We start from the raw sequence: 12,596 nt of genomic DNA, 5'->3' as shown, positions 1-12,596 counted from the left end.
AAATGATCGATTATACTGCAAATTATTTTTGCCGTAAGCACTCCCAACACTCTCCATATACAACGCCTTAACATATACCTTTTTCCTACATGAACATAGTGTCAGTTCTTAAATCGCAATTTAAAAACTGACTAACAGCATTTTGACCAACTGTATTTTCAACCTTTTGACACCTCTACCTTGAAATGCAAACTCCTGTTTTGTCTTCATTGCAAAGATTCAACAAGGTGCTGGAAACATTGCTCAGCGATTTTGTTCCATATTGACGTGATAGCATCACGCCGTTGCAGATAAAGATTTATCGGCTGCGCAGCCAGGGTGAGAATCTCGAATTCCGTCACATCCATCACATCTATTGGATTGAGATCTGGTGAGTGTGGAGGCCGTTTGAGTACAATGAACTCATTTATTCAGTGTTTAGTTGGTACCACAGGGCCCAAATTGTGCTAAATATGCCCCACACCATTCTCCACCACCACCAGCAGCCTGAATCATTGATAGAAGGGAAGATACTTGAATACTTTTGTTGTATTTGAGTTACTGTTTTCCTGTCAGCTTGAAGCAGTCTGGCTATTCTCCCCTGACCTTTGGCATCAACAAGGCATTTTGTCCCAGAGAACTGCTGCTTACTGGATTTTTCTTGTTCCCTCTTTTGGACTGTTTTCCGTAAACCTGAGGGGTGATTTTGTGGGAAAATTCCAGTAGTTCGGCAGTTTATGAACTGCTCAGATCAAAAACAACCGTGTCACTTTCAAACTCACTTAAATCACTTTTTGTCTCTATTCTGATGCTCTGTTTGGACTGCAGCAGGTGGCTTAGAGCAGCGGTCCCCAACCTTTTTTGCGCCACGGACCGGTTTATGCCCGACAATATTTTCACGGACCGGCCTTTAAGGTGTCGCGGATAAATACAACAAAATCAAACTAGTACCAGTACCGAAAAAAAAGAAGATTTATTCATAACACACGTGAAAAGACCCAGGAAAACCAAGTTAACGATAAAAACGATAACAAAATAACGCTGAAAACCAATAAAAACCCTGAAAACCATACATTTCACACCTGAGCCTCAACTCTCGCGGCCCGGCACCAAACGACTCACGGACCGGTACCGGTCCGAGGCCCGGGGGTTGGGGACCGCTGGCTTAGAGCATGCCTAAACACACTAAGTTGTTGCCATGATTGGCTGATTAGATATTTTCATTAATGAGCACCTAACAAAGTAGCCAGTCAGTGTATATCAGGTTAAAGAAGAATTTTAGACCTTTCCAAACAAACAAATTAATAAAATGTTCGTAATTTATATCAATGAGCTAACTCTGGCCTACAGCTAGTTGCATGTCCATCTGCACATTCTGTCTGTGGTCAAATATACGTGTAAACTGGAAGTTAAAGAAAATGGTTTGAAAAAAAGGATGTAAAATATGTTAGTTGATCCCATCCCGTGTAAACACAAACTTGTTTTGCCTTTTATGTGTGTGCTCTCTCAATAGATAAAGAAATGAAACGTCATAAATGTGAATCTGGTAGACAGCCTTTTAGCACATGAGACTAACAGCAACCCTTTGGTTTTATTCATGGAAAACTGGCACTCGTGTGTCATTGCTTGATGACCCACACACTCTTAATGAGGGCCATTATCAAAGGATGTAGTTTGCTGATTTCAGGCAGCTTTGGCCAAATGAAATGATGAGAATGAAATCACTGGGTAAAGTGATTAAAAGACAGCTCCCGAGTCATTACTTACAGCTTTCAGTAATTATATATTATGATTTTATTGCTGAGCCAAATTTCCAACACAGTTCTTACCTTAGCCGTGGCCCTGGCCTGATACTCTGGACAGCCATTCACTGTAATTGTTTCGTGCATATACTGGTACACCTGAAAGAAATGAAGACAGAGATGCACGTGGTTGAAATCTGAATCCACCAACTTGCACATGAGCTCAAACTCTTCTTTTCATAGTCAAATAATGGTTTCCTTCCACAGAAGGCTGTGCACACTTGCATGTGTACAATAGCAAACTCTCAGGAAGCACATGGCATAGACTGATCCCTAATCTATGAGCAGTAATATTGCTCCTAGTATTTCAAAGTAACACTCAAGTGATAGGGCCTCGCTCAAGCCTTTGTATTTAATAACATCTTGTAACAGAAAATCCTATTACGATCCGGCACGATGACTTTCTGCAAACACGCTGGTGTTATCAGCAGCTAGACAGATAAGGGAGAGAGAATTTTGCGTTGATGCAGACAGAGAAGGATTTCTGTTACTGTAGAAAAAGTCAGATGTTCTTGTTAATGTATATTAAAGGGGAGACTCTGGACTCTACCAGAGTAGGTCTGGATGATTCACGATTCAAAATAACCCCAAGTTCATCCATCCATCCCCTCTCTTTAAGCAAGTTTTCTTCCTGTCCCTTATTAACAGAGAGTTTGAACAACAAATGGGTGGGAATTCTGTGTACCTGGCCAGACCTGTTTTCCTGAGATGACCATATTAGGAATATCCCCTCTCACTGACCTAAAAGGTAGATCAGAACTGTCTGAAACAGAGGCTTTGTCTGAAAACTGTCTAAAGCCTGAGCTTTGGGGTTATAGGGATTACTTACTCTGTCTCCTTTAAACTTTCATGTTGACAAATGGAGGCATATTGTGGTGTTACAGACAGCATAAAAAGTCAACAGAACAAGAAGTAACAGATTCTGCCGGGACTGAGCCGGTGCTAAAACACGGGTTAGTGAGCATGTCCATCTGGGTAAAAAAAAAAGTTTTCTATTTGCTGAAGCAGACAGAATAAGTGCAGACAGCTGACCTTTCCTGTTTAGATGTGGCTTTTTAGAAAACCTTACAAGCAGACTTGTTCGGAGACTATAAAAGAGGAGACCGTGGCCAATGTTGACTCGTGGGTAACATGCGGTAACTGAAGATATACTAGAGGAGTGCCAATTCACACACTAAAACAAACAGCCTGATCTAATTTGTGTATGTTTTGCAGCTATAGAGTAGTCAGAAATCCGACCCAGTGCTACTGTCACATAATAAGAAATATAATCCAAGGATATGTTACATGTAAACTAATTCAGCTGTGTATGCTCATATTAACGATGGGCATAGTTTCTAATGATGATGAGATCGGGATATGTTGAAGTAAAGCTCAGACTTCAGTCTGCTCTAAATCCTTGATTTTAGGGAGTTTTTCTTCTCTCGGATCTAAGCAGCGCACCATTGTGCTGCCCCTGCTAGAGTCTACGGATAAAAATATGGACCTCAAAATAAAGGTCATAAAAGAATGACTGAAATCTTTTGGCTGATGACAAACAGTCCCATTTTTCTGCCTGCAATGTTGCTCACTGCCTCCTACTTTTTTCTTTACATTAAAGAAAACGTCTGAACCAGACATACCCATTACCTGCACAGAGAGAAATCACGAGTTTAACATCAGTCAAGTTTGTGTGCATTGCTTGTAAGATATTTTTCAGAAAGCAGCAAATTGCCAGTGCACTTTCCAAACATTGCCTTGAGGTGTGACTGCCACCCCGGGATGGCAGCGTAACACAAGCCCTGCTTTTGCAAATGACTTGATTAAATACCGTAATGGCAGCATTGATTTCAGTGGAAAGATTCTCTAACTATCATCTAGCTGTTTTAATCTCACATTTATTGCATCTGCAATTAACTCAACGAATAAGTGATTGCATTTTAATGGAACTGACGAATGGTTCTCAGCAGAAAAACAACAGCTTCTCAATGCAAAGCAGACTTGGAATGAATGTGTATGCTATGTTGGATATTATGGCTCAGAAATAAAATAATGATTCCACTTCCTGGATGACGTCTCTCATCGCAGCAGAGCAGCTTGTTGGAGGCGAATGTGGCAGGCAGCTCTGACGTATCCCTGCAAAAACATTACAAGGGCCTCGCTTTTCTCTATCGTCAAAAGGGTGTATACTTATAGGATGCAAACCTTCAGATATTTGTATGTAGAGATCTCAAGAGCATGGAAAAAAATATCCCTGAGCTCCTGTCGGCTTGTTTGCTCATGAATCTCAAAGACCAAATGACTAGCTTTTGAGGGTGCACTTCAGAGCGCAACATGTTTTTGTAGATTCATGGTGCCGCTGATGCATTTTGATAAGAGGAGCCTGCAGTCCCCACACACACACACACACACACACACACACACACACACACACACACACACACACACACACACACACACACACACCACTCCCAAGTGACACCTTTTCCTGAGGACTTCTTCCACCTTTTCACTTTTTGAGGCTTAGCAAAGCTTTATAAATGCCACAAAAGGTTTTTCTTGCCTCTATCTTACTACACAGTAGCTTCATTTCTCTCTCATTTCTCCCTTTGTTAGAAAAACACTACAGCAAGTGCTAATTACAGCTATTTATTCACTCCATAACAGTCTCTAATGCTCTCTCTTAGCACCTATAAGACAAGAAGTCTGTAGGAAAAATGGGCTTTATCTGTCTGTGAAAGTAAAGCATTTTGGTCCTTAAAACATGGTCTCTGTTATGTAAATGTTTAGTAATGGCTCTATTCAAACACGACATTACAGATAGCACTGCAATGCGTATGAAATACTTGGCATATTCTGAGAAGGCGGCACAGCAGTGAGCAGAAAAATAATGATACCCAGAAAATAAATAATTCTCAGGTTTCTCTCAGTATATAATCGCTGATGCATCAAAATGGCCAAGGTGAGCATAAGGGTGGCCAACATCTCACTTTTGGATCCCCTGATCCTCATCAATGGATAAAAAAAAACAGTCAACTATTTCACAGATAAAGTCTCACAAGGGTTGACTAAAATAATGCACTTATTATATAGTGCTTATTGTAAATTCATGAGTGTAATATAGTTAAATTTTTATGTGTAATTAAATGTGAAGAAACAGCTTCTATGAATATATGATCCATTTATCTGTGTATTGTGTTGACAAGATATGAAGACTGAAGATGAAGTAGGGTTGTGCTGCGCTTTCATGTAATACCAGTTTATACCACAAGAGAACGCAGTAAAGTATTTACCCTTGTAATTCATTAAGCACTATTTCTGCTTATAATTGTAGCAAAGCCTCTTAAGAAAATGAGGTAAATGTCAGCACACACAAAGAAGAATAAAATCACAGAAAACAATCAAAAACAGAAGGCAAGAGTGGAAAAACGCACGCCACGCCCTCTGATAATCCTGCCCCCTGGTGGTGTGGTGAAAGCTTTAGTTAAATTACTCATGGCAGTGTTTCCCAACCTTTTGGAGCCACGGCACATATTTCACATTAGAAAAATCCCACTGCACACCACCAAAGAAAAATATCACAAAAAGCGTACTGATAATTTTTCCCCGGTCTGTATTTTTTCTAGGACCCAGGTCAGATTGTCTACTTTTTCTTTTCAAATATTTATCCATTGCTATTACGGGCTCCGTTGTCTCACTCCCAGCATGACTATGATGTAATTTCTTCTGCGTCTTCTACTGTTTTACTGGCAGTTGGCAACCCATTTAATTAGAGCAGGTAGTTGTACCGCCCTCTAGGGGAGGAGAATGTAATTGTTCTGCCCGTTACTCACACTGATTAATTAGGGTATTAATCAGGTGGAGCCGGATAATCTTCCACGCCACACCTATGTGGGGCGGCAGAGTGGATAGGAAACACTGACTCAGAGGGCAATTGCAAAATGCTGGTTTGGAAAAATTGTCAAAACTTAACACGGACCAGTGCTCAAAGATACGCAGACGTAGATGCCAAGAACCGTTTGAAACACACATCCAAGTAATGAGGAGCAGCAACTGGATTCAACACTAAGGTGCCATTTTGAAGCCTCGAAAAGTGTTTTTCCTCTTTTCTGACTCCTACGTAACTAAAATTTACAAAATGGACTTAATGTTTTATCCAGTATGACTCGAAATCATGTCCATCTTTCACTGTTACTTCTACTGCTTAATGTTCATAGCAATACCACATACGGTGTGCCAAAGTAACTGCAACTCTGGGAACTTCAGATACAACACTTCTGGTGTGAGGAAAGAGAAGAAGAGTGCTGAATTATTTAGCCTGTGCTGTAATTTGGGAATATAAGCGAATGGATATCAGCTGAAGATTTAAATTAAATAAGGACGACCATTTGCATAATTCTTTTTTGGAACAGTGGAACATGAAGTGTCCACTCTGACTGAACAGATAATTTAAAAAAAGCCTTATGAACTGGCTGATGGTTCGATTATTTCCTAGTTCCTCCCTTGCCGTTTCACGAGTTGAGCAGCAGAGCTCATGCAGGGCATCTTGACCCTAAATATTTTATTTTCTTATAAACAATGACTAATATATCCATACCACAAGCAGCAAGGCGTTGCAGTGGTTAGCCCAATTGTTACATGTTCAATATCTTTCCATGAGGAGTCTGCATGCCCTCCCTGTGCCTGTGTGGATTTCCTCCAGGTACTCAGACTTCTTCCTCCAGTCTAAAGACAAGCTTGTTGACTTTGAACTCGTCACTGAGGTAACTGAAGTTTATAAAACAAATCACTGTATTAATGCTTAAATGTAGCTTGTAATGTAAAGCAAGAAGAACAGAAAAGTGCTATATATATATGTTAGCCCATTCCCAAGTTCACTGATCTTTCTATAAAAAATATTAATATATAATATGTCCTGGCTTATTTATTCGTCATATTTAAATAACAGTGCTCTGAAGATCCACAGTTGATATCTCCCTTCATATTTAACCTGATTGGTTGCAGTGCCCCGCAGTGAGCCCAAAAATGGGACTAACAGCTTTGTGCTTTTGAATGTCAGCCTCCTCTTGTGGTGGGTGCACTTTGCTCTGAAAAGGCCAGTTTTCCTGCAGGCATCTTGTCAATTCCCCTTTCCTTTAACCAAATGTCTTCACTGTCCTTCCAACAACATCAATACAGCCACTCCATCCTCCCCTACATGGCTCCCTTCTGCTTAGTTTGCCACACATTCCTGGTTTTAATGGTGAAGTGGACACAAACAAATTCTTTCTAAAAGAAGACCAGCACCACAAAGCCCATCTCGGAAGGGATGCCTACAGGGAATATTGATGCAGTGCTTCTTAGGAACACGGCTTCTTGTTTTGTCTAGTGAGATGGAGAGGGTGGACAGGGGGGAGGGGGGGGAGGAGGTCTGGTTAATGTAGTTTTGTTAAGGATGAAAACCATTATAGTTAGCGTCTCAGTGGTGCAAACCATGACACCGAGGGAAAATATAGAGCTCGAACAGACTGACTTAATGTACCTTTCATCCTTTAACTTAATGTGATGTGGGAGTCAGAGGCATTGTGACGGAATCAACACAAATCCCAGTCAATTATGCTGACTGAAAATCTCTGCTGAAGTGGAAAATCAACTGCAATTTCAAAGCTGATGAAAAACGTGGCCGCTCTGAGCCTGCTTATTGCACTTCCTGTATTGGTCACGTGGCTCCGTCTAACCCAATATCCCGCACATCACCCCCTTCCATCATTTCCAGCTGGTTAGCTCTTCCAGTCATCTCATCTTGCGTCCTTCCTTTCCCATTTGCAAGGCTGATTGACCCGGACAACTCATTCAGGGTGTTGCAGTGAAACTAATGCTGCGACACAAGACTCTCCCCCACACCATCGATGAACGTGGCGAGGGGAAGACAACCAGCTCATCAAACTCTGTCTCGTTGTCATTTATCTCTAACACTGCTGAACTGGCTCTTTTCCCTGCCGTCCATTCTTCATATTGACAGTTACCTTGTCATCCACTAACAAGGCTGATTCATGTTTGGCAAATTCTCTTGACGCAGACATATAGTAGGAAGTCAGGTTTATACTCCATAGACAAGATTAGTGTCCCCTCCCCTGTCTCTGAAATGAGCCAACTCAAATATGTGTGTAAGAAAAGGAATCATATCATAGATTACAGGATAAAGTTTGTACTGGAAAGAAAGGTCATCTGTGATAATGAAATCCCACAAGGTGAGCGTGATCAAAATGTACAAGGCGAGGTTTGAGCTATTTTAACCTGCGTTTTATGGTGAGAAAAATGAATTAGAATATGATTACAGAAAGGAATTTTTAAACAGCTCCAAAGTGAAAAACTGATCTAGTTAAAAAGCAGTGGGTTTTTCTTAGAATAACGAAGATATTTTTTCCCTTTTAGGCAGCAGTGAGTTGAAATTACTGCCATTATAGCGTAAAAAGCTACTTCCCGAGAGTTCACAATCACTTTAGATTGGTATTCCATGACAATGAGCATTTGTTGTCTGCATTATGGTATCATTTTGTGGCTGAAAGTGCTGATTTATTTCTTCCTCTGTAATATTCAGACATCTGAGATATTAGAGATAAAAATCAAGAAGCAAAGAAAGACAAGAAATAGACAAATAAATTAAAACAGTTGGGATTTTGTATTTTTTTTTTCAGGTTTGCTTTTAATTTTTCAGTTAATGGTAATCAGTGTTGGTCAAGTTACTTGAAAAAAGTAATCAGTAACTAATTACTGATTAATTCCCCCAAAAAGTAATCCCGTTACTTTACTGATTACTTATTTTCAAACGTAATTAATTACTTAGTTACTTTTTAAAAACACGATTTACCACCTGAATAGGTAATAAAGCGACAGATCTTTTACTTTTTCTGCATAATCCATCATACAAAATGTAATCAAATGGAAAAGTCCCTATTTAAAACTTGTTTTATTAGTTTTAATCTTTTAACTTTATGCATCAAGCAAAAATTTATATGCAACATTCTCTGACTGGAAGAAATTTGTTTAATAATAATAATAATGGATTGCATTTATATAGCGCTTTTCGGGACCCCTCAAAGCGCTTTACAATACCACTATTCATTCACTCTCACATTCATACACTGGTGAAGGCAAGCTACCGTTGTAGCCACAGCTGCCCTGGGGCAGACTGACAGAGGCGAGGCTGCCATATTGTGCCATCGGCCCCTCTGGCCATCACCAGTAGGCGGTAGGTGAAGTGTCTTGCCCAAGTACAAACGACCGAGACTGTGCGAGCCAGGGCTCAAACTGGCAACCTTCCGATTACAAGACGAACACACAAACCTTGAGCCACGATTGCCTAACGTTTAAACCTATTTTCTGCACATTCCAGCACATAAAATATTTTTTTGTGTTTACACTCACTCTTTCAAATAGATGCACGTAAAACACAGCAGAAAACAAATAAAATCAAAGACTAGCGGTCCTGTTGCTTTATTTTCACCTGTAAAGCAGGACTTGGGTAGGCGGAGGTTTACCCTGCTCCAGGTGTGCTGCAGCGGTCAGTGGAAGAATCTGTGAGTTTCTCTGTGAATTTCCCATTACGTAGTAGCACACTCGGTGCTTGCTTGGAAGTTTAGGGGGTTTTTTTCACTGTAAAAAGAAGTTTTCTTCCCACATGAGCAACGGATGCTAATGTTTTTGTCACTTTTTATGGAATCAAACTCAAAATAAGGTCAGTACTTCCACACTTTAAACGCTGCATGCTCATACTCTCTCCATACTCGATATATTATCCATTGTTGATCTGCACACAGCTGTTGTCACGAACGTTGCACTCGCTTACGTCACTGTCATGAGACATTCTCGCAAAAAAAAAAAATCACGGTTTTAGTAACGCAGTAACGCAGTGTGCTTACGGGAAAGTAACGGTAATCTAATTACCGTTTTTGCAAAAGTAATCCCTTACTTTACTCGTTACTTGGAAAAAGTAATCGGATTACAGTAACGCATTACTGCCCATCTCTGATGGTAATTAACTGCTACCTATAAGAACAACAAAGCTAAATTTTAAGAAATTACTGCCTATAACCTGGAGACAGCTACATGCTATATATAAATAATCAGTAACATCCAGGAGTGATGTATGTACAAAGTCTTGCATACATACAGACAACTGTCAAGTGCTGTCTTACACTCAAAATACATGTAATAGTACAGGAATTCACAATTGTGGAATCAGTTGACTAGGACTAGTTTTTCAGCTGCGTGCAACATTTCTCTTCTTCTTCTGCTTCTTCTTGTTCTTCGGTAACCACAGCAAATCTTCTGCCTCCATCTCATCCTATCCCTTGCATCCTCTTCTATGACACCAACATCACACCAGTCTTCCTTTACTACATCCATGAATCATTTATGGGATCATGCTTTTCTCGTTCTGTCTGGCAGCCCCATCTTCACCATCCTTCGTCCAGTTGAGTTAAGTGTCATGATAGTAGCAGGGCCTGTTACAGGGCCTACATTCTTCCTTTATGTACAATCTACCGGTTCAAATAATTATAAAAAAAAACATTTTTCAATACCTATTGACAGACTGAAATAAAGGCAGTCTGTGTGTGAGAAGAAGACATCACCAGACAGAAAAAATGAACCCTCTGGCTGTAGCTGCTTTCTCTTGTCACAAACAAACATATCAAAAAAAGCGTTAGTATTTCAGATCATTAAATCCAGCCTAACTGCTACTTTCCCACTGAGATTCCCTTTCACTCAAAGATTGTCTCTGCTAACTGCTCCTGATGCAAACAGAGCATCGGAGGACACAGCTGTTGAGAGCTGTGATATTCCACTACATGACCTCATTTAATGCGCCGCATAATAATGGTAATAATCTACAGTATGCAACAACCGCCACTTATAAATGGTCCTCCAGCTGGCTCAGCACTACAGAGAGATGCTGTTGTAGCGCGTCGGTTTTCCAAATGTGTCATTGACTATAAGCCACAGTCGTCCTCGCTGCAGCCCACTAATCCCACAGCATCTCTGATGGTTTCCCTGGTGACTGTGTTTAGCCAGTTCTTTGTGGGTGAAGTGCTTTGCATCTTTGGCTCTTGACAAACAGCAACTACTGCTTTTTTTTATGAGGTTTTTGAGAATCACTGTCATTGCACTCCAGTGACTGGCACTGAGATCAGTCAGCTGGTTGCCAGACGGGCAGTTGGTGCCAGGACGTGCCAGGCTTCCCCAAGCTGGCCAGAGCAGAGCAGAACAGAAGACTATTCCCCATCCCTTCTGTTGCATGTTTTCATGGGTTTTACGTAACATTTGATCAGAATTAATTTCTGATCATTGGTGTCATTGCTGGTGTTGGTGAACTTTCTATTTTTATGTCTAGACAAAAGCTGAAAAATTAATGATCTCCAGCATTCACTGATTAAACTGCAACTATGAAGGGCATTCAAATTGGATGTCTTGTCAAATATCACATTTTATCATCCTCTACAGACTCTGCATGACACTCCTTTTTGATGTGTTTCCTTGGTCTAAAAGGGACCTTTAGTGCTTTACCTTATTTTCTGTCACACATATATGCATATAGTGCAGTACAAAGATTTTCAGCCACCCCTAATTTCTTTATATTTTGTTATATAAAATGGGAAAAGTGGCAGTGATTTATCAAAACATGTGCAAACATAGATGGATATGCGGTATGTAAGGCAAATACAAAGTTTGTACAAGTCTAACGAGCCAATATTCAGTATGACCCCCTTTAGTCTTCGACACAACCTGAACTGTCAGGTGTTCTTGTCATATTTTGAATTCATCTTCAGGAACAGCTCCTCTGGGTTCTTGAAGGACATTCTTTGGAAGTCTTTTCTACATGATCCCACACTACTTCAAAAATGTTCAGTCCAGGCTCTGGGGAAGCCAGGCAATGCCTAATAGTTTTCCATTGTGTGTTTTTCTATCCAGGTATGTTTTTATTGCGTTGGCAGTGCATTTGGGATCATAATTCCATCAGTTTTTCCAAGATCCCCAACACCCCTGACTGAAATACAGCCTCACAACATGACTGAGCCTCCACCGTGTTGCACTCACTGCTGACTCTGTCCTGATCTCCTCTGTCTATAATGACATCAATCCGAATCCGACATTTCAAAAAGCGCGTTCACACTGATTTTTTCAGTCCAGTTCTTTGGCATACCTCAGCCTTTTCTCCCCGTTTCTCTTCTTTCCTGGTAGCCACCCTTCCGCTGAGACCATTTCTGACAGTAGAAGGATAAATTGAAGGGCTAGATGCATCTTTCAGGTCCTGCATCAGGATTTTTTCTGAAGGGCACGACTTTCACGACTGTTCATCTGCTGTAGATAAAAACTTTAAAAGTGCTTCAGAAAGCCTGGACAACTATAGCTCCAGGGCGTTTTAAAAAATAGAACAAAGCCAGCGTTGTTGTAAGCTAAATATAAAGAACTGGTAGGTGTCTCACAGTGTTTGCACAGTACATTCTATCAACACGTGTAGACACTCAGCCATCAGAGTGCTGTAACCACTTTGATCTAGACAGTTTTTTCTACTCTTAGATCAGTATGATGTCAGTAAGGCTAAATATCATGGCCATCTCATGCACACAGCTCTGGATGTTAGCACACAAGCCCCACCCAAGTGATCCTGAAACATTCAGCTTGCAAAGCGCAGCCATTCAGAAGAAAGCTGCTTTACCTACAGGTGGTTACAGAAAGTGGATGGGACAACTGTAAGAGTCTGAAAATATGAGGCATCTTTGACAAAAGTTATGTTATATTAAAAAAAGAAAGAAAATTAAATAAATTATGTATGTTATAATACATCGGACCAGC

At 40.5% G+C, this 12,596-nt stretch overlaps 1 protein-coding gene across 1 annotated transcript in view; it reads right to left on the bottom strand.

Annotated features, from left to right (window-relative positions):
• The window catches only part of lin7a (lin-7 homolog A (C. elegans)), a 48,734-nt gene that overhangs the window by 16,910 nt on the left and 19,228 nt on the right, over nucleotides 1-12,596 (bottom strand). Inside the window, exon 3 of the mRNA XM_087830583.1 lies at nucleotides 1,809-1,880. Coding sequence (XP_087686709.1) covers nucleotides 1,809-1,880 — 72 coding nt within the window. The remainder of the gene's footprint in view (nucleotides 1-1,808; nucleotides 1,881-12,596) is intronic.

This window comes from Neolamprologus brichardi, chromosome 17 (assembly GCF_056152115.1).
Source record: "Neolamprologus brichardi isolate AB-2024 chromosome 17, ASM5615211v1, whole genome shotgun sequence".
Lineage (NCBI taxonomy): Eukaryota > Metazoa > Chordata > Actinopteri > Cichliformes > Cichlidae > Neolamprologus > Neolamprologus brichardi.
The sequence above is the reverse complement of the archived record's forward strand: the minus strand, read 5'-3'. Positions and strand labels throughout refer to the sequence as shown.